This window comes from Megalops cyprinoides, chromosome 3, assembly GCF_013368585.1.
Source record: "Megalops cyprinoides isolate fMegCyp1 chromosome 3, fMegCyp1.pri, whole genome shotgun sequence".
In the NCBI taxonomy this organism is placed as follows: domain Eukaryota; kingdom Metazoa; phylum Chordata; class Actinopteri; order Elopiformes; family Megalopidae; genus Megalops; species Megalops cyprinoides.
In genome coordinates this window covers 21,323,001-21,345,612 of record NC_050585.1, presented here as the reverse complement: position 1 = coordinate 21,345,612, position 22,612 = coordinate 21,323,001, and the positions used below count along the sequence as shown (strand labels likewise).

Below are 22,612 nucleotides of genomic sequence, written 5' to 3'. Positions count from 1 at the left end.
TACAGGGAACGGTTTAGAATATCATTGTTATGAATTATGCTGGGTGGACACATTTATCCAACAATTAAAGTAAGACGTGTTAAAAACACTTTCACACACCCGACAGCCCTTGACTTTGTAAGGAGCTGACATGCCCTTCGCACAAAGAGCCGTTAAAATCTTCCTCCATGACATCACTCCAGGGGGACATTAATCTGCGCGACACCAGGAAGAGCTCCAAAGAGTGTGGGATAGGCCTTTTCTTTGGCAACAGGGAATGTAGACTGTTCCTGAAAATGCAATGTAAGTTAAAATATGAAGTATGTAAAGTATCATATTGTAAATAATCATCACCTTCAAATGTGTGTGTTTTGTGTAGAATGAAATTTTATATATAGTGCAACATGTGCAGGAAATAATCTCAAAACATAAATAACTGGTGTATGTTGTACATGCTATATATTCTTAATACTCTTAAATAAATTCTTTAATTTGGGGGATTATATTTGAGGATTTATAGCTTTTTAAATGGTGTATCTTCTCTGTGGTAGAACATGAGCTATGGTCGTGAGTGCTCACCCCCTCAGAAAAAGCACTCACATGCTGGCTAAATCAAAACCACATGCTCTCTGTGGGTAAGGGTTCCTGAGGGTTTTTCTCTCTCTCTCTCTCTTACACACACACACCACACAAACAGACACACACACACACACACACACACACACACACACCACACAAACACATAAACACACACAAAAATAAACACACACACACACACACGCTTGCCCTGCAGACCCCAAGGAGCACAGTTCCCATAAAACAAACAAGTGGTTTGTTTAAGAGATCAATATGGAACGTCAGGGTTTTCATGTTTCCCATCTTCAAAGACGAGTGTTTATGGAGGCTGTTTCACAGGGGGATGGACCGAGGTGTGTGTGTGTGTGTGTGTGTGTGTGTGTGTGTGTGTGTGTGTGTGTGCGTGTGTGTATGTGTATGTGTATGTGTATGTGTGTGTGTGCGTGCGTGCGTGTGTGTATGTGTATGTGTGTGTATATGTGTGTGTATATGTGTGTGTGTGTGTGTGTGTGTGTGTGTGCGTGCGTGTGTGTGTGTGTGTGTGTGTGTGTGTGCGTGTGTGTGTGTGTGTGTGTGTGTGTGTGTGTGTGTGTGTGTGTGTGTGTGTGTGTGGGGGCAGTGTTTTTCAGAACCGCCATCAGCGATCCAGCCTGTCGTTTACAGCCAGGCTTCGCTGTTTATCGATATCAGGTGAAAATATTGATTAAAAAATTCAATTACCAGGGCATCCGTCTGCTGGGCTAACGGCTTCGTGATAAAGAGCAACATTTCCCAGCGCACTCCACTGCGATTTCGCCATTTGAGTTCCAGAATATTCAAGTTCAATCCCTCCTTTAATTGCGTGTCAAGGTCTCATAACGCATGAATAATTCATCATTTGGTGTTTCTCACTAGAAAAGGTCCACGTATATGCCCCCCACCCCATCTGCCCCCCAGCAGCCAGGTTGTAGAGACCCCGGGAACACGAGAACTCTCTCTCCCTCCTTTGTTGGTGAGGACCCGTTCCCCAGATTTAAAGGTCAGGCATTTGGTTAGCTCCAGCTGTAAATAGCCCGTCCTCTAAAGGCGTCCTCTCTCGCCTCGTCATTTTTCTCCCTCGCCCTTTTCGTTATGACAGATTTTCACTGCAGATTCTCACAGATTCTGTACACGCGAGACATCATCTACATACTTCCACATTGTGCTGATTTAGAAGACTGCTGGGCTATGATCCCCCCCGACCCCCACCCCCCAGCCTTGCCCCTCTCTCAACACCTACCCCACTCATGGAGTAAGAACTTCCTCCATGTCAAGTTCCAAAGTCCTTCCCTGTCATGTACAGAGGTAAGGGGAACCATGTCATTAGCATGTCTTGGCTGGGGAACTGAACCTATACCCTTCTGGTTACAACAAAACATGTGCAGAAGACCACTGAATCAGCCCTTATGAGCAGTCAAGTGAGTGAAAATTGGAGACTATGACATTTTCCTTTCCTATATACCCTGCTGCATAGCATGGCTTACAATAAAGTTGGTTATGTGTTAAGGCTTCTGATACACCATCCATATTTATGGGAATTCAGGTTCCTGTACCCTGATCAAGAATACGACATCATCGCACCACAGGAGAAACAAACCTACAACTTTATGCTCACAAATAAAGCTCCCCCATCACTGTGCCTTGACCACCCATTTCCAGAGGACAGCAGGGTCTCCTGTGTCGGGGCTTTGACATGGAAGAGCCTGACAGTATGACTTATGCTCTCATGGTAAAATATGAGCACTGGATTATGCCCTCAAGGCAGGGGCTGCTGCATAAGATGGGTGGGGGCTAATATTAGGGATCAGAGAGAAGCACACTTTAAGAGGGTAAGAGCGAGTTACTCTGGCAGAGAACTGGTTTGGTGTGGCAGCATTGAAGTTTAATTCAACCACAATTTTATGAGCGCACATATTTTTTTCTCATCTTTACTCCATTAGAAATCCACGCAAAACAGCCATTATTGGTTAATTAGGCAGTAAAACAAGCTGATTTGAAATTCTGTCATAGTTTCCGTCACATCCTATTTAAGATTCAAACCCGTGGCCCCCTGACCTATAAACTCACGGCCTTGACGACAGGTCCTGAGTATCCTCAGAGCTGACGTAAGACAGATGGTGTGGCTGATGGAAGAGTTTGTGGTGTCGGGGGTTGGGGGCAGGGGGTTGCACACTGCTAATTAAAGCCTGGATTCAATGTTTGTCCTAAAATTTGCCTAACAAAAAAAGCACTAGTTTGTCTTTTTCATTCGTTTGGGTGATTGCTGAACTTGCAGAACAGTGTCTGAGAGGACAGAGAGAAACCCTTGCATTTAATTGTTAGTCAAAGCCAAGCTTTAATACAAGCCTAAATCCTGCTCATCTTGGACCTTAGGCTATTTCAGGGATTTGGGATAGAGTCAGGATCATCACTCAGTGCTGAAAGGACGAGGAAGGCTTTCTCAGCTACAGGGAAACTCTGCTCAGCCAGATATAACAATCATAATGCCACTGCAACATCCATGTCTCATTTCCTGTATTTGCTTTTGTAAGTAATGCTGTGAGTATTATTATCGGGACCTGGGAAAAATAAGATCTTCAATGACTTTGCAGATTATCACAAGAAAATAAACCTGTTTTAACATGATACGCAGATACGTTATACACACTATGGAGGTATGAGATAGGACCTGAAGAGTGAGTTTTCCTCAATAGCACTGAAGTAGAAATGATGCACAGGAAACAAAGACCTCGGTGGTGTTTGGGTGGGGTAAAGTTTTCATTTCGGCCTGGGACAATATGTGCTGCCTCTTCATGCAACACGATCCCCTTCTCTCCTCTGGTGAAAAGGCATTCTTTCCCCTCTATTCATCCTTTCTCCGGTTTCCCCAGCGCTCAGAGCCCCAAGGGGGCCTAAAAGCCTGGGACTGGAGTAGCAGCAGGGGGTGGGGAGAGGAGGGGCAGGGTTGGGGAGGAGGGACAGACACACACCCTACTTCCTCCCCATTAGCAGAGAGCCCCCAGGCCTGAACGCAGAGGAGGGAATCTTCCGCAGAGATAAAGGCACGAGGAAAGATGGATGACGGGATGTGTGGATGCGGAGGGAAAGATGGATTGAGGTAAAGAGAGACACACAGGCTGATAGAGGGTCAGGAGGCAGCACTGCGGGGCCAGTCAGTAAACAAACCCGCTGGAGATGGGAGAAGATACAGATGGAGGGGCTGATATACACAGGGACACAGAGACACAGGCCAAACAGACAGGTTAACGGATGGAAGGACAAATATAAACAGACCGAACGATCAAGCTCCTCGGCGCCACAACACACTCAGATCCTGCTTCCTGATGGGCACTGTGACGACACAAGGAGCAGGCTTCTGGGTATCCATGGAAACAATCACTTGACTACTTCTCCCCCTCAATACACCCTGGAGGTGAAACTCCATGAACCTCTAAATGGGTGGAATGATCCCCTTTTGGTGTGGACAGCAGAGCGTTTTGATTAGCTCATGGAACTGAGTGGTTGATGGCACATGGTACTCTGGATGGCCTTCCTTCTGATGTCTCTCAGACACACACCCACACCTGTTTCCCACTGTTCTCATGTGACTCAATGTGGCAGCCTGGATTTCAACTGGTAGGCGTGTCACTTCCTGCTCAGGTGCCGCTGACCTACTCTCTCTCTCTCTCACACACACACACAGTAGAAATACAGGCTAGTATATCTGCAGAGGTTAAACCACACACACACACACACACACACACACACACACACACACACACACACACACACACACAGACAGCACTAGGATGTCTCTTATCTGACTCCTTGATCTCCTCACCCACACTCAAATTCAGATTGGAGTGGGTCACAGAGGGGCACAAACATTCAGACCTCAAACACTTGGCGCCAGGGGGGATGTTTACTTTGCACCACCTCTCAACTGAAGTCTCCTTCCAGGAATGAGAGACAGGTGTGCTGTAAGCACACAGCTTAGCCAGACTCCCCGTGCAAAGCTTCAAGCCACCACAGTGCCCCCAGCTTGTTAAAAGATAACTCCGCTGTAATGATGCTGCCACCGTTTCTCTGTAACCTTCAGAACATTCCCGCAATGTCACAACAATGTTGAGCAGGAGCCGTGAAACTGGCCATCCCCGTGAACCCACAGCGACATGCTGAATAATTGCCTCAACAATTTGTGGGTTTATCTGCTTAAACCCCACTCGCCCTTAATTACAGCAGCCAAAATCGATGGCATTTCAGCCAATCTTCTCCCTCGCCGCAGTGCCCCACGGTGCACTCTGTTGTTTGTGCTCTTACACAGATAGGGATCAAAGAACGCACGGCTTCCCATTAAGCGTCGCATTCAATTAAAGCACACACAGAACGACTGAATGCTGTCGATAACACGGGTGATTAAATGGCAGGTAGAGGTGGAGGAAATGGCCGTCATCAAGTCCGCTGCACCATGACAAGCAGAAGAGTTGCCGTCTGGTGGCGGCCGAACGGGACGACTCCAGAAAGTAGAACCGCACGCTGAAAATACAGCACGCTCCAAAAATAACGGCGGCCTTGGTGCGCACGCTGTCTAAAGTCACCTTTGGCAGGGAGTGCTCCGTGCTAAAGCTCAATTTATGAAGCTGACGTTCATAAAGTGAACTTTGGGGTTTAAAACGTCTAGGACACAATGGTGCTGTGACAACCTTCCATTTGATTTCTCAGATCAATAGCGTGTAAAGTGGTCCTGCAGGACTGCAGTTACTGTACTTCCCATAAAAGCATCCATCCGGTATCATTGACAGGGGAATCTGCAGTTACTCCACTCCGCTCCTGGACGGCTGCGGTTTTGCAGATCTCCCTCAGCTAAAAGCACCCCGAGAGCTGCGGAGGGAAGCCCAGCTCACTCATTATGTGCATGGACGTTACAGTGGGTGTGTGTGTGCGTGCGTGTGTGCGTGCGTGCATGATGGACAGTGAGCAGCCAGCCTTGTGCTTCTACTCATAAACAGACAGTAGATGAATAAAAGCGCGTTATGATGGTCATAAATAACGCAAGCACGGGGAGCCGCAGTGACACGGAGGTAAACAGCGCTGTGAATCTTTATTGTGAACAGACCTGGATTACACACTGCAGGGAATGAACTCTCAAACCCATATAAAACAGATTTATATTCACAGATACAAGGCAACAAATTAAAAAGGAGAGACAAAAACAAAAACAAATGCTCGCTTTATCTAAATAGACCCTCAATGTGAAGATCTGTGTTTATTCTCCCAGAATTCCAGAGGGGTAGGGCATCCCATGCTTCCTGCTCTGGGGTCAAAGTTCACCAGTAAGGGCCATCAGGTTTTTGGAAGTTGGCCGCTCTGGGGTCCCAGCAAGTGGGGTGGGGGGTTGATCCAGCCACCATGGTACCCATCATGGGGTACGATGTGTCCTAGTAAAATCTAGCATTAGACTCCAAATTCCGGGGCAAAGAGTAGCTTGTGAGGGAAACTGCTGTGGAGTAAAAGAACACCTGACCAATGATGCCAATACCAATGATAACCATCATAATGATAATAAGTCCTTAATATGGCTTTCCTGTTCAAAGTCCATTTACACAAAAATAAGATTCAACAGTATTCTTATGGTCTCTTTTTAAGTCATCTCTGTGCTATGAGCACAGAAATCTCTTTTGCTTGCTCTCGTCTCTCAGTTGCAGAATGATGACGCTCAAAAATCACTTAAATCCCATTAAAACATCAATCTGTTGCTTAAAATCTCAAAGTGCTCGTAGGTTTCTGCATGTGTCAGAGTACGATGTGGAGCTTGAAAGCAAAAAATCAAAAGTAAAAATAAAGAGGCCGGATTATGAGAAGGAGTTCTGAGGCATCTCCACATGAAGGATTAAAACTGAGGAAAATATCAAACACACAGCTTATCCACTCCTACTGCCTTCATGTCCACTCCTTGGTGGTTGGCAGCACAGTCAATTGCTGTCAAACAGACAGTTCATGTTGTCTTGAAACGAAAAAAAAAAATATCCCAAAGGATTCTGGCAAAACCATTAGCCACAGCTTATTGGCTTATTGGGATGGCACTGTGATGTCACTTTCCAGTCTGAAGGACCGACTCCTCCCCCACAGCTCTGGCAGTTTCTGGCTGCGGGCCACTGCAATAACAGCAGAGATGGGGGTCCTTGTGTGTGCGTCTCAGTGTGTTTGTGGGGAGCGTGGGGGACGGGAGGGGGAGGGGACGAGGCTAACAGCGCGCCGTCATGGGGCTCCCCGTCTGTTCCCTCAGGGCCTCGATACTCTGGAGAATCTTCCTTTGATGTCCAGCCAGGGTCACGCCAATACGCAGCAGGTCTCTGGAGAGGAGGGGAGAGAGAATGGAAGACATCATTATGTGTCTCTCTGACCAACAGCACCACCGGCTCAATAAAGACTAAGCAGCAGAAGAGAAATAGAGACACTGAGGAACAATGAAATCTCTTTCACACAGACAGAGAGATGGACAGATACAGAGGCAGAGAAGTACTGACTCTGTGGAGATCTGCGCAACCAAGTCGAAGGAGGTGAACCCGGCCTGGATGAAGCTGTCCTCGTAGCGCTCCATCTTGATGGCTCTCAGCCATTCTCCCACAGAGCCACAGGCGGAGATGGGCGGGGCACCTCGCTGGTCCAGCAGGGGGTGAGAGGGCCTGGAAGAGAGGGGTGTCAAAAAGAGGGGAGGGGGGGTTATACCGGCTCCCCATCTGACAGGAAGTGACACTGAGAGTGTTGAGGGGCGTTCGCTTGATTGACGACTGACTACACTAAGTGGGAAAGGGGGTGGAGTCAGTCTCCACCCTGAGTGACGGGTCCCGGCAGGAAATTGACAGCAACATGCACTGAGAAGCAGCGGGTTTACAAAGGGACTCTGACTGACTGGAGGCTTGCTGCACTGTGACAGACACGCTCCCAGGGGGGGTCGGGGGGCACTCTAATGGAGACATTGTCCCGCTCCCTGCCGTATCTGCTCTGAGGCGCTCTGCAAATTCCTCAGCTGAAAGCGCATAGCCTTCAAGAGCTGCTCTGGAGGCAAAGATGAAACTGGAATTTTTTTACACCAACCGCAGCCCCCCTCCCTCCACACCCATTCCTCCCTGCCAGTGTTCGCCACATCCTCCCTCCTCCACATTCCCTCCCCCCCTCCCCCCACCCCTCACTTGCTTTTTCTTGAGTGTTACTGCAGGGTGCTACTGCACTGGCTATTGAAATGTGATATCACAGCCCTCCTGAATTCAGTATGGCACTGGCTGTTGAAATGTGATATCACAGCCCTCCTGAATTCAGTATGGCACTGGCTGTTGAAATGTGATATCACAGCCCTCCTGAATTCAGTATGGCACTGGCTGTTGTAGCACTCTGACAGACTCATGTTTACTGTATGCTCTGCTGCTCATTGCATCACTTATTATGGTACCTTTCACTTTGTGTGCCACTCTGGATGAGAACGTCTGCTAAGTTATTAGATGTAAATGTAAATACCCCCCTACTCCCCGTCCCCTCTCTCCAGCTCACCCTGCTCCATCCCGGGCCACGATCTTCAGCGAGGCGGGGTTGCGGATCAGCTTGTCGAGGGCGCTGACGATGGCGGCGAAGCGGGGTCGGGCGGCGCGCTCCTTCTGCCAGCAGTCCAGCATGAGCTGGTGCAGGAGGGTGGGGCAGTCCGGGGGCGGGGGGAGCCGGTAGTCCTGTTCAATGGCGTTGATCACCTGGGGATAGGGAGGGAAGACCGCCATGAAATCACCTCCACACATACTGGATACAGATACTGCCATGCAACACAGATAACAATGACAACAGACAGCCAATCAGATGCAGGCTGAGAATGTGAGTGACAGATGCAGAGAACCCACTGCCTGCTTTGCCATGCACTCAAGGATTTCCAGTGTAAGACACACAAGCACACACAAAAACACACATACACACAGACAGACAGGCAGGCACACAGACAGACAGAGAGATGGACAGACAGACTCACATCCTGGTTACTCATGTCCCAGTAGGGTCTCTCTCCGAAAGACATGACCTCCCACATGACGATGCCATAGCTCCAGGCGTCCGACGCTGAGGTAAACTTGCGGAAGGCGATGGCCTCCGGGGCGGTCCAGCGGATGGGGATCTTACCTCCCTGAGACATGGCAAGAGAGAGGGGTTATCATGGAGCTGGAGCTGGCTGGCATTGTCAGGGAGCTGATGTGGGTGGGCTTATAACAGTCTAACCACAGAGATGGCATAGGTGTAGGTGTGGTAATAAGGGTTTTACCAGGGAGCTGGTGTAGGTGGGGTCAGCAGAGTTCTCCTGCAGGAAGCGGGACAGGCCAAAGTCGGACACCTTGCACACCAGGTTGCTGTTGACCAGGATGTTGCGGGCAGCCAGGTCGCGGTGCACGTAACTCATCTCCGACAGGTACTTCATCCCTGAGGCAATACCACGCAGCATGCCAACCAGCTGGATAGGAGTGAACTGCCCGTCATTCAGCTGTGGAGAGAAGGAGGGAGGGAGAGAAGGAGGGAAAGGGATGGGGGAGAGAGGGAGGAAGGGACAGGGAGAGAAGAAGGAGAAAGAGAAAGGGAGGGATAGGGGAGAGAAAGGGAGTGAGAATAAAGAGGGGAGGGAATGCGAGAAAAGGAGAGGGGTGGGGGGGGGGGGGGGGGAGTGTGATAATTAATGATGATGGCAACAGATGATTACAGCTTTGTCCTTTTACAATTAAAATGTTTAATCTGTGCATATGTTAATTGATTTAGTTATTAGTTATCCTTTGTTTGTTATTGTGCACTATGCTTTGGCAGTTTTTATGAGGTACATTTCATGCCAATAAAGTATGTTGAATTGAGCTGAATAAGTGAACACTGAGCTAGACAAGGAGAGATTGGCAAAATATGCAATATGTATTTCATGCCAATAAAGCAAACTGAATTAAACTGAGAGAAAGACATGGAGACACAGAGAGAGAGAGGCACAGACTGAGACAGATGGACAGATATACAGGTAGGCAGACTGACGGACAGAGGCACATGCATACATACAGAGAGACAGAGGCTCAGACAGACAGACAGACAGACCGAGACTCAGACGGACAGACAGACAGGGGGCGCAGACGAACCCTGAGGAAGGAGTCGAGCGCCCCGTTCTCCATGTACTCAGTCAGGATCATGACGGGGCAGCTGGCGGTGATGATGCCCTCCAGGTGGATGATATTGGGGTGCTGGAACTGGCCCATGATGCTGGCCTCGCTCAGGAAGTCCCGCCTCTGCTTCTCTGTGTAGCCACCCTTCAGGGTCTTTATGGCCACGTAGTTCTCCTTCTTTCCCGGGATCTTGAGCCGACCCCGGCACACCTCCCCGAACTCTCCTGAGCGGGGCAAGTCACAGGGCCAGGTTAGGAAGTCAAACACGCTGTGCTTCATGCTGGATAAAAACATCTTTTACATAATAATTACTGAGCAACTATTTATGCAGAGTTTGGCAGAAGGATGAAGGGAGATGACCTTGGGCGTGGGAAAGGCTCTGAAATAAGATTAATTATTATCATGATTATTGCTGTTATGACATACTAAAAGAAGCACTGGAAGGCTGATGGGAAAATTCCCAGCTTCACAAATAAAATGAATTCTCATCATCATTATTATTATTATTATTGTTATTGTTATGACATACTAAGAAAAGCATTAGAAGGCTAACATGCAAACCCAGCTAACACAATGATACAATCCCTAGCACAACACAGTGGTAATGCTACAGCAACAGCAACACAGTGAGAATGGGGCTTATTAGCTGGGGGGGTTTATTCCACCCTAGGGCTCCCTGCAGGGGTTGTGTGGGGGTGTGTGGGGGGTGCAGGCAGAAGGGAGAGAGAGGGGCAGACAGGATACATCCCTCAAAATCTGATTGGGGGGGGGAGAATGTTGAATGGCCTTAGGGAGGACGTGTTACACAATGGGGGTGAGTCACAATGCGGCAGATCAAAAATTTAGTTACATTTTTACAGCGATCGTCACCCGTATTTCAATTACCGCACCACCAGCCATCAGTAATAGAGAGCGCCTTTACGATCCCCACGCCTGCAGATGCATAACTGCGGTTATTAATGTCCTTTATGAAAACATGGACGCGGCCTGCATTCTGTCCGACCCGTTTTATCCCCACGCGTAAATCCGACGCAGGGCGCTGAAACAGCTGTGAGTTACGAGTGAGAGATCACTTTGTTAACTTCAATTACGATTTTGAGCCAGTGAAACAGAGACAGAGGGAGGGGGGAGGGGGCGAGAGAGAGAGAGAGCACCTCTTCCCATGTTATGAAAATATTAAAAAAATTCCAGTAATACATATTCCAGTAAATTTCTGAAAATTAAAAACTACTTAATTTTCAAGACAATGAAAAAAACTTTTATAAATGACAAAAGGCCAATAGCACCAGAGTATCTCTGCCTGCCAGAGCCAGAGAGACAGCAAGTAACCACGTGGCACTGATTAATAACTAATAAATTATTAGCCAGACATATAATACGTTCTATAAACTGGGAGAATAACTCCTGGTGTCACTTTACCATCACAATAATCATTACTATAATGACACTGCTCAAGCTGTATATGTTCATTGGTTTAAATATATGTTTGCATTATTTTTTATGTTGTGCACCCAGCTTTGATAATATACACAGAATTTATTTCACGTCAATAAAGGAAACGAGAGGGGGGAGTGAGGGAGAGGGAGCGATGGGGGAGGGGGCAGGAAGATGGGGGAGAGAGAGAGAAAGGGTGAAGTCGGCGTTCTGCATGTAAAGAGGATCCTACATTAGCTGAATCGCTCTATTCATTTTTCAGGGGTATCCTTTCCCTCTTTAGCATTTATGTATTCACTGTACAACTGTTGGGGATAGGGGGTTGTGAGACAGATCTGTCATGCCAGTAGACCACATTAAACTGATGTGAAATGTTGGGGGAGACTCACCAGCTCCGATGACCTCCTCGATCTTAACGAAGGAAACGTCAATCTCCTTGGCGAACTCTCGCACGGCCTCGTTAGGGTCTTCATAGGTGAAGGGATCGATGTACACCTTGACACCTGAGAAAGTCGTGATTGGTGGGGGTATGGGGGTTAAGGGGGAGACGCCACAAAAAAACAAAATGAGCCAATTAAAAGCAGAATATGTAAATATGTATCAAAACCACACCAATCAAATATTCTGTGTGTGCGTGTGCACTTGTGAATATGGGTAAAGTCGACTCCCGAGAAGAGTGTGTTCTTGGGAGAGCTGAGGTGCCATATGCTTACTTCAGTAAAGTGCACAACAGGATTAAATAAACTTGGTGGGATTAAAGTGGGACTGGCTGCATGCTGTGCAGTAATGTGGCGTATCCATTTATCCCGTATCCAGTTTTAGGGAGTCCAGTATAATGCTAAAGATGTGGTAATGCTAGTAACTGAGACTGAGAGGTCACACGTACTCGGCCCCATGAGGTACTGCCCGTGCTTATCGCTGATCTCCGGGTCCTTCACACGGCTGTGTTTGCTGCAGGCAGGGAAAGATGGAGGACAGAAAGAGAAGGGAGGAGGCAAAAAAACAGTATAAATTGTGATGTTTGCCATCTTACACCGACTGAAGTTAGTTCTGTGATCAGTTTGGAAAGAAATGACGGCTGTCCTTTGAACCACTACAACATTACCTGCTGTGCTCCACACTGTGCCTTCTTCAGGCCGTGCTGAGTACTGCCGGTGTTCAGCGCATTACTGAACACGCATTCCTCTGCTTCCCACTCTCCCTGTCCTACTTCCCCTCTCCCTCCCTCCCTCTCTCTGTCTCTTGCTCCCTATGGATTTGTTTCTGTGGTGTCTGCTTTAAATTCTTTCTTGTCATGACAGAGTACGAGACTCCCAGCGTTGCTCAACATGCTCTGCTCCGCTCCGTCTGTCTGAATTCTCCCCCCACGTCTTCGTTTCCCCTCATTGTGCTGGTGTCCCTGTCTCATGTTTCAGGTGGGAACGTTTAGCTGGGGACTCGTGGGTGCTTTTTTTTTTTTGTTCTTTCTCGTCTCTGCAGAGACAGGTCCTGGCAGGTCTGCCACGCGTCGTTGCGACGGGAACCGGAGCGCTCTCCTTCTCGCAGGACTAAAATAGCCGCGGTGACCGCCCGAGCCTCCCGAAGGCCCCGTGTCACCGTTCCCATGGTGCTCGCTGCTCCCTGGGTCACCCCTATTGTTCTCCTGTCCCACCTCGAAGAGACCAGGGCGGAGAGACCGCATCCTGTCCAAATAAACCCCCCCCGCCAAACCCCCCTCCTCTGTACCTTTTCTCAAGGGCACCTAAGGGCCTGTTCGCAGAACAACTGCACTCAGCTCAGGGAAATGTTCTGGGCTGGACACACTAGACATCACCTCACCTATGCTTTTCCCTGGGCCTCAGCTTCGAGAGATACGCCACTTGCCAGGACATGATTAAATTTAATCTCATTAATCAAAATGAATGTCAAGACCACTTGATATATAACGGACAGCAGCATGATAACACATTGATGATTCAGATCAGCGAAGCTTTCCCCGCGAGGATCAGTGCCCTTGTGATGGAGGAGTCTGGCGCTGGCTAGCATCAGTTCTGTTCTGGCTCAGATCTGAATCACTTCATGGGAGCCACTGCTGAATGGCCTGCTGCTGCAGGCCTGGTTCTGCGGCATCGCTGAAGCCCTCAGGACGGTGCAGCTCTGCCCTACATGGAGCCGTCGCTCCAGCACTCCCGCGGAGAGGTGTCATATTCAGGAGCTGCTGCGGATAAAATCCTCCACAGCTACCCTCATCCCTCCCACACAAACACCTCTCCTCTCACCCTCCTCTACTCTTCCCCTGCTCCTCCTCTCCCCTCCGCCTTTAAGCCCCTCCCCCGTCCTCACCGTATGCAGAACACCGCCATGGCAATGACAGTGATGAGGAGCAGCGTTCCCATGGCAACCAGAACCCCGGTGACCATCAGCTGGGAGTCAGGCGTGTCTTCTGAGAGGGAGAGGGAGAGAGAGATGGATGGAGAGAGGGGAAGGGAGGTTGATGAAGGAGAGAGGGGAGAAGAATGAGGACAGAATGGGGGAAAGAGGTAACGTCCATTAGCGGGGCTCAGTGAGTCAGGGGCCTCCAGTACACCAATTATACACAGCAAAGGCGAAAACACACACAAACAGCGGCATTAACGGAGACACAGGGGCGTGATGGAGGGAGGAGAGAAGCTGTTCTGCCTAAAGCAGAGAGGCAGAGCTGAGTGGGGGTGGGAGGGGGGACGGGAGGGCGAGAGGCCTGGCTGCTGCTCACCGTTCGGCTCAGTGCGGAAGGTGTAGGCCTTGCTGAAGGAGCCGTAACCCGCCATGGTACGAGCGCGAACCTGTACCTCATACTGTGTGGCCCTGCGCAGGTCACTGAGAACCACCTGGTTACTGACAGTCTCCTTATACCTGCAGGAGTTCTCCTCATCACGCCTCTCCTGCAGGGAGGGGGGGGGGGGCAAGGGAGGGAAAGAGGAAGGGAGGGAGAGAGAGGGAAAGAGAGAGATATAGGGAGATGGAGAGGGAGAGGGTGAGGGAGAGGGAGGGAGAGGATGGGGGTTATTGATTACAACTTAACCTCAAAACCTACTCAGTACAACTCCATTACAGGTATCACCAGTCACAAGACACAGAGTTTGTACAAACGCTGTTTACACAAATCTAAAATGACACATTGCCAGTCAACTACCCACCCCCCCAGCTCCATCCCTGGAAAAAAACCGAACAAAAAACAAACATAATGGAGATAATTTATACACGCAACACCACCTCATCCTGCTCAAGCAGAGATCACACCTCCCACCCCCATCTCATCAGAGACCACCACATATTCCTGTCATGCAGTAAAAACTCAGATCAATCCTCACTCCGGAGCCGACGGAACCTATAAACATGCTCTCCTCCGCAGAGAGCTTCCTGGATAGGATGACGGCCATTTTCAAACGCACAATGAAACCTTTCACCAGGGCAGCTCTGTTTTGCTTGTATGGAGGGAAACCCCTCACCTCTTTCTTTCCCTCTCTCCCCACCTTCTCGCAGTAGCGGAGCTGGTACAGCAGGATGGCGTAGTGCGGCTCGGAGGGGAGTGTCCAGGACAGGGTCAGGCTGCTCTCCGTCGCCCGGCTCCCCCTGATCTCTGAAACCAGCACCGGCACTGCAGGCACACGCAGGCACACGCAGACACACGCAGGCACACACAGCAAAGGTTCTTTAAGTTATAGTTAAAACTTAACACACACATATTCACCTTCAGCTACCCTTTCACACTGGCTTTACCTGCCTACTCCACTCCCTGTATCCTTACTCCTCTACTATACTTGACCATTACATTCCTCCATTACACTTGACCATTAACCCCGAACTCTACCATTACAGTCCTCCATTACCCCACTCCCACCATTACAGTCCTCCATTACCCCACCCCCACCATTACATTCCTCCATTACACCCCACCATTAACCCGCACTCTACCATTACAGTCCTCCATTACCCCACCCCCACCATTACATTCCTCCATTACACTTGATCATTACACTCCTCTATTCTCGCTCCCACTCCTCCGTTTCTCCCCTGCTCACCATCGCGGCTGGTGGTGATGTTGACGCTCTCGCTGGCCGGCTCGCGGCCGCTGTTCTGGGACACGCCGTTGAGGGCCTGGATGGAAAAGGTGTAGGTGGTGTAGGGCAGCAGGCCCCAGACGGTGGCGCGCCGGGTCAGCAGGTCGGTCTGTGAGGGCCGGTAGCTGACGCTGTCCCCGCAGGCGGAGCAGGGGCCCCCGGGGGCCACGCAGCGCAGACAGCGCACCGCGTAGCTCAGGTCCCGCCGGCCCCCGCTGTCCAGCGGCTCGCTCCACTCCAGCGTCACCGAGGTGTCGTTGATCTGCGTCACCACGTTACGCGGAGCCGAGGGGGGCTCTGGCGGGGGGACGAGGGGGTGGGGGTACAGGGTTAGGCCTTTATTACTGACATTCATATTTTCATATTCATCACCTTCTCCCTTTTATCATCCCTTGCCCTGCACACTCTCCTCAGTACACACTGTCACTGCGCGTACATCGTGCCGCACTCTCTCTCCCTGCACACTCTCCTCAGTACACACTCTCACTGCGCGTACATCGTGTCGCACTCTCTCTCCCTGCACACTCTCCTCAGTACACACTCTCACTGCGCGTACATCGTGCCGCACTCTCTCTCCCTGCACACTCTCCTCAGTACACACTCTCACTGCGCGTACATCGTGCCGCTCTCTCTCTCCCTGCACACTCTCCTCAGTACACACTCTCACTGCGCGTACATCGTGTCGCACTCTCTCTCCCTGCACACTCTCCTCAGTACACACTCTCACTGCGCGTACATCGTGCCGCACTCTCTCTCCCTGCACACTCTCCTCAGTACACACTGTCACTGCGCGTACATCGTGCCGCACTCTCTCTCCCTGCACACTCTCCTCAGTACACACTGTCACTGCGCGTACATCGTGCCGCTCTCTCTCTCCCTGCACACTCTCCTCAGTACACACTCTCACTGCGCGTACATCGTGCCGCTCTCTCTCTCCCTGCACACTCTCCTCAGTACACACTCTCACTGCGCGTACATCGTGCCGCTCTCTCTCTCCCTGCACACTCTCCTCAGTACACACTCTCACTGCGCGTACATCGTGCCGCTCTCTCTCTCCCTGCACACTCTCCTCAGTACACACTCTCACTGCGCGTACATCGTGCCGCTCTCTCTCTCCCTGCACACTCTCCTCAGTACACACTGTCACTGCGCGTACATCGTGCCGCACTCTCTCTCCCTGCACACTCTCCTCAGTACACACTCTCACTGCGCGTACATCGTGTTGCACTCTCTCTCCCTGCACACTCTCCTCAGTACACACTCTCACTGCGCGTACATCGTGCCGCACTCTCTCTCCCTGCACACTCTCCTCAGTACACACTCTCACTGCGCGTACATCGTGCCGCACTCTCTCTCCCTGCACACTCTCCTCAGTACACACTCTCACTGCGCGTACATCGTGCCGCACTCTCTCTCCCTGCACACTCTCCTCAGTACACATCGCCCCGTCCTTTTCATTACTGCTTTTATTTGCATTCTGAAGCTTTTTATCGTTCTCCTTCCTTTTTTACCACTGTTGGTTTTAATACCCCGTTTTATTGTACAGTAAGAATGTGAAGTGGAACTGCTGCATGTTTCAGCACCGCGGTGCAGGATCTCAGCGTTAGCGTTACAAATAATAATAAAAAAAAGATTTAATTTCAGAGATAATGATCAGCAGCAATGAGATTAGGAACTGTAATCACTACCAGCGTGGAGGAAAAAAAAAAAAACAGACATGGTAGCGCAGAGGGTGAGTGTTTGCTGCAGATCGGCTGTCCCTCGGCAGCTGCACGTGTCAGCGGTAAGGGCCGGTATCGCCAACGTTCACACGGCCGTCAGGGCTGCTTTTATTAATGATCTGATAACCTGAAGTGACAGGAAGTGGGGATCGCTCTTGGAAACAGGCCCAGTGACACAAAGAGGATGACAGTATGACAATAGACTCAGTTGGGGGTCAATTCCTCTTGCAGCTCACTGACTGAGAGCCCCATTCACATCCATTCAGCATGGGGCGGGGGGCATGGAAAGCCCCCAATTAAACCCTCCTGCCACTCAAACTTCAAACATTTGGTTTAAATGTAAAGAGCCGGACTGGAAATGATATTTCAAACAGAAACCTAACCCGCCAGCGGTGGCCGCAAAATAAAACTAAGAATGTTGCACTGCGTCTGAGCAACGCGGGAGACGGCTCTCTCAAAAGGACAGAACCGGGAGACGGAGGGGTGGAGAGGCTGCAGGAGAGTGAGTGGAGGAGCCGGAGATAGAGAGGGACAGAGAGAGGTCATGGGAAGAGAGAAAGAGAGAGTGATGGAGGGAGGCCTGAAGGAGAGGAACGTGGTCTCATGTTTATAAATTCTATTATCTTCTAGTGATCATTTATGGTGGAGCAGTCCCTCACACTCATAAATCCATTATAACCTTGCTCTGGCAATACTGAGCTTTTATGGGCACGCCGATAAAAGCACATCTGAATTTGTGAGAAATGGGAGGGTTTTTATTACTACTGCCATTATTATTTTAATATTGCTTTTATTACTGTACTATTCGTCTAATCTCTCACATTTTATTTTGTCGTTTTACTTTTGTGTGATCTTGTTGAAATGACGACACACTGTGCTGTATGCAAACTGGCTGTGAGTCAGAACGCCAGTCGTGCCGATACAGCACGTATGAATCTGACTTCCAGGAATGGCGGGAGGGGTGGGGGTGAATACATTACCTATTTGTTCTTTTGTTCTCTAGCTGTTTTTTTAACTTGGAAATTTGCAGTTTTGTAAAAATCAGTTTCATAATGTTTGCTGAAAATGTGATTTTGCTTTGGCAACGCAAATGTTTCTTTGTGAGGCCAATTAAGCCACTTGAATTGAATTTAAGGGAACTGAACAGAATTGAAGCTGACTGAGTTGAGACAGATGGAGAGAGGGAGAGGGAGAGGGAGAGGAGGAGAGAGAGAGAGAAATTAAAAGTGAGACAAAAAGAGAAGAGAAAAGAGTAACAGCAACTGAGAGACAGAACTCCTTCACACTTTGAGTGACAAAGAGACTGTCCTTCCTCCACTGTGCTGCGGGCAAGTACACAGTCCCTGACCCTGCCTGAGGGAGAGTGACCGCTGAGCCACCACCAAAGTGCTGGAGCACATTCCTGTTTCTTTGCGTGGTTGTTTTGAGTTCACGTGTAAGTGTTCTATGTTTTATGTTTTCACCGTACATTATGTCCTAGTGTTTTTGCTAATGCTTTGGCACTTTGGAAAAATATTCTGTGCCGTGACTCATGCCAATAATTTAGTCTGAAAATGGACCTGACAGTGAGAGAGAGGGGGACTAAAAGACAGAAAGTGAGGAGGGGAGAGACAGGGAGAGAAAGAGAGAAAGGAAGCTGTACTTACTTGTGCATGCCATTTCAGCAGTGTCAGTGTCCGCTCTGAGGTATCCAGGGCGACAGGCACAGATGGGGGACCCAGCACTGCTGGACTGGCTGTTCGCAGGACACTGGGCACACAGACCCACACCCTGCCCGGACTTGAACTGTCCAACCGGACACTCTGTGGAGCAGGGGGAGAGGGGCGCCTGATTAAATCACCCGAAACGAACAAAATTACCACCACCCCCCCCCGAATCCAGAGATTGCAGCCAAAGGACATACAAAATAAGACAAACAGTGCCGGAATCATCCGTTTCTCACTGCCAAGAGACATAAACATCATTAGAACAAATCTCAGGCCCTCTGTCTCCCTCCATCTCAGGATCACAGCGACCCAACCGCTGCGTAAACACACTCAAACCCCAGCTCTTCACTCAGGGCTCTATCAGGGGAGCCTCCAGAGCTCTGCCTGCCTGCACGCTCCCCTCTTCCCACATCAAACTTCTGCATCAAGTAAAACAGGAGAACCAAACATAATAAACTAAACAAAATAAACAGCCATAAATCCATATATCAGATCTGCTGATGCTGCATTTTTTCCCCCCATACACGCAGTCGTGTGAGCTGCACAACCTTTGAAGAGCTGTTCCTCAAGTCACGGCATACCCAGACGGGCTCACGATCACATGCACTCACGCGCACTGGCACCAGTTCACAAACACACACACACACACACACACACACACACACACACTCACACAAAAACACAAGTGTGGAACTTGGAACACTACAGCTTATCCTCCAAGGAGACCACTTCTCTAAGCGACAATTTTAAAATGATAATAGAGATGCTGCTATCCTACTTAAAGTAAGTCGCCCTGGATAACAGCATCTGCTAACTCACTAAATGTAAATGTAAATTAGTTCTCTGGGCCAGCATGCAGCTGGAGTTAGAATGCGCAGTAAATCTCTGGGATTAGAATGCGGAGTAGAATGCAGGATAGGATGTGCTGCTCTCCACTGCACACCGCATGGGAAAATGTTCAGTTAGAAAACAGAATCCACTCCGGTGAGAAAGTACACGGGAGCAACCAAGTGTTGCAGAGTGAAAAACATTTCACACTTTTAATTTCATTAGATTTATACTGAGACGAAAGGGGTTGAGGCCTGAGACAAGCTGCAAGACGCACATTTTGCACATTATTGTCATAGGGCTTGACAGAAGCCCAAGATTTCAAAACTGCTGTTTTTTTTTTTAAACTCTGTCTTTGAGAAATGTACTAATGCTTTTCGCTTGCAAATATTTGGTCACCCTCATGTACTTTTTGATATGAGGACAATGTCCCACGCCATTTGCCTTGTCGGCTCTGATTGGGGGTAAATCTAGCTGCCCGAAAGATAAATGCGAGCTTTTCCGACACGGCGGGGCCCATTTATCATTAACCAAATACTAAAAAGAAAACCCAGATAAAGGAAAAGGTGTTAACTGTGCTGGTCAGGAAGCCAGTGGCCTGCGGAAAAAAGCACAGCGTCAGCCTGATCTGGGGGCAGGATGACTTCATTATGGCTCGAGCCGGCCTTCCTTTCCCAGACTGTATTAATAGCCCTCTCTTTGTTAAACATTTACAGGGCAAAACTTTCGCCCCTTTATGCCTGCAAGTTTCCACCGGTATAACTGCTGAGTGGACCACACTCAGAGAGAGGCAGGGTGGTGGGGGGAGAGGGAGGAGGGGGGAACAGGGGGAGAGCAAGAGAAAGGGGGAGGGAGAGGGAGGTAGAGAGAGGGGTATAGAGAGGTGGGGGGACCAGTGGGAGAGGAGGACAGTGTGAACAACTACCTGATTAACAACATAAAAATGAAGCCATATTTTATTCTCACCGCTTATTGAACTGACAAGCACATCTATAGAATTACAGTATTTAATCTTTACATATGTTCACTGGTTTGAATGTATAGCTTTTTAGTTCTTTGTTTCCCTTTTTATTTTTGCGTTTAGTATGTTTTGACAATGCCAATAAAATGCACTTTGTTCCGCTAGAGCAACTTGAATTGAATTCCGACAGCGAGAGAAAGAGCTTGTTGAGTATAAAATACACACACTTTTACAAATGGGGACAGTTGCTGTGCACACATACACAGGTTTACAGTGTATAGACTGGGCATGTGGTGGCAAGTCACTCAGACAGTAAAAGCCAATGACAGGACACTTTAGAAACATCAACACTTTGCTAGAAGAGGCTGATAAAATATTTACACAGAGGTGGACTGGACAGTCTATAAACATTTCTCTCCGCCAAGCCTTCTTCGAGAGTGTGGAGAGACGTTTACTGAGGTTTCAGCGGCAGGCAGGACGGGGCGCTGCACTACGCTTTTTATACACTGAGGTGCGTGTAACACACCACACTCACCACAACGCACTGCGTGTTAATGCGGTGGCCTGAGGGAGAGCTGCAGGACTTGCAGTGTGCTGCTGAACAGACCTGATCTGGAATGCGACCCCGCGCTGACCCGGGGGAGTGAGGGGGTGTGAGGGGGCCGTCCACACGCATTAAACACAAAGAGTGTAGCAATTAGCACAGAGCACTCCCCACCTGGAACATTGTGTGTGTGTGTGTGTGTGTGTGTGTGTGTGTGTGTGTGTGTGTGTGTGTGTGACAGAGGGAGACAGGGGCCTGGATACAATCAACATTTGCCCTTTACTCTGACTAACACACACACACACTCGCGATCATTGCACTTCTGTCATTAAAACATTTTATTTCAATAACGCTGATCATCTCTAAGCTCTCTGAACTGTGGAGTATAAAAATGATGCTTGCATTTAATTGCAAGTCGAACCTAAGGACGAATGTGAATGGAATCCCACCCGGAGAGCATGCGTGTCTGTGGTGGAGAGAGTGCGGGAATTACAGCCAGGATCCTTTATTTTGGAATGGCACTGCTACTCTGCCTGTAGGGACCTGTAGCGCTTTGGCAGTGTGTGAGCTACACCCCTCAGAACAGCAAACCACCGAACACACCGGAGCGGGAAGGTGCCGATGGCACACAGAGTGTGTGTGTGTGTGTGTGTGTGTGCATGCGCCTCTCTCCATGCCTGCCGTGGCTTGACCAAGTGAAGTCACCTCTCCCTCCATTATCTCTCATTCTGCTGCTCTGGACTTTAAACAAATCCCGCTCCCCACCCTGTCTTTTCCTCCCCCTCTCTTGTCTCCACCACCCCCTTCCCCCTTCCACAAACAAGATGGGGAAAAAATAAGTAATCTGGATTCAATAAACATTACCCTCCATCACATGCAGCGAGGTCACAGTGGAAGGAGCTGCAGGACTGCAGTTAGTGTCACGCTGTTAATGCAGCTCGCGCATGCCCTTCCACCATTACAGACGCCCCAAACAAACGCCTGTGCGCCTCTCAGGCACAAGGCATGATGGGAAACAGATGTGAGGGAGGAGGAGACAGCTGGCGCTTTCAGGGAAGGGGAACCGAAGGGGAGTTACCCATGAAATCATTAATATCAACTAAAATCACAACTTGCCAAGACTCGGGACATGATGTTCAGGATAATGTTGACTCAGTTCCACGTTCAGCTGAAGCAAAGCATTACAAAGATGTCAAAGATGACAGGGTTCTCTTTGTTTCTGGAGAGTTTTTTTTTGCTGGCACCTCATTTTCAAAGTGAAGGTGACAGCAATGTGCTGTATCAACCATGAGTACTCTATGCTTTCTTGGCTTGTTGTGTTTACCCCATAACAACTCAATCACATTACAGAACACCCACAAAGAATACCCCAAAGCCTTCTGCACTGTGCGAGTGAGTGTGTGTTAACCCTTCCTGAACACACTGTCCGGCTCCTCCCTGCCACACAGCTTCTGAAGTGGTGGCAGGTGACCCCAATGACCTGTCTCCCCACTCATGACCTTTCACCCCACCCAACAGGCTTTCCATGTGAGACATTTCTCTGCAAGCCACTCAATAGCATACCTGCCTCTGTTCTCCCCTCCAAAAAAAAAAAAAAAAAACGAAAAAGGAAAAAAAGCTGTT

The 22,612-nt window shown here is 49.2% G+C and overlaps 1 protein-coding gene across 1 annotated transcript in view; it reads right to left on the bottom strand.

Annotated features, from left to right (window-relative positions):
* Positions 1 to 5,632: 5,632 nt before the first annotated feature.
* ephb4a (eph receptor B4a) overlaps positions 5,633 to 22,612 on the bottom strand; it is a 35,482-nt gene continuing 18,502 nt past the window's right edge. The window contains exons 5-17 of the mRNA XM_036523073.1: positions 18,597 to 18,752; positions 15,191 to 15,526; positions 14,618 to 14,766; positions 13,882 to 14,050; positions 13,473 to 13,572; positions 12,037 to 12,101; positions 11,540 to 11,653; positions 9,693 to 9,940; positions 8,849 to 9,064; positions 8,564 to 8,713; positions 8,101 to 8,294; positions 7,080 to 7,238; positions 5,633 to 6,905 (exon numbers count right to left, since the gene is read on the bottom strand). Coding sequence (XP_036378966.1) covers positions 6,797 to 6,905; positions 7,080 to 7,238; positions 8,101 to 8,294; positions 8,564 to 8,713; positions 8,849 to 9,064; positions 9,693 to 9,940; positions 11,540 to 11,653; positions 12,037 to 12,101; positions 13,473 to 13,572; positions 13,882 to 14,050; positions 14,618 to 14,766; positions 15,191 to 15,526; positions 18,597 to 18,752 — 2,165 coding nt within the window. The 3' untranslated portion in view covers positions 5,633 to 6,796. The remainder of the gene's footprint in view (positions 6,906 to 7,079; positions 7,239 to 8,100; positions 8,295 to 8,563; positions 8,714 to 8,848; positions 9,065 to 9,692; positions 9,941 to 11,539; positions 11,654 to 12,036; positions 12,102 to 13,472; positions 13,573 to 13,881; positions 14,051 to 14,617; positions 14,767 to 15,190; positions 15,527 to 18,596; positions 18,753 to 22,612) is intronic.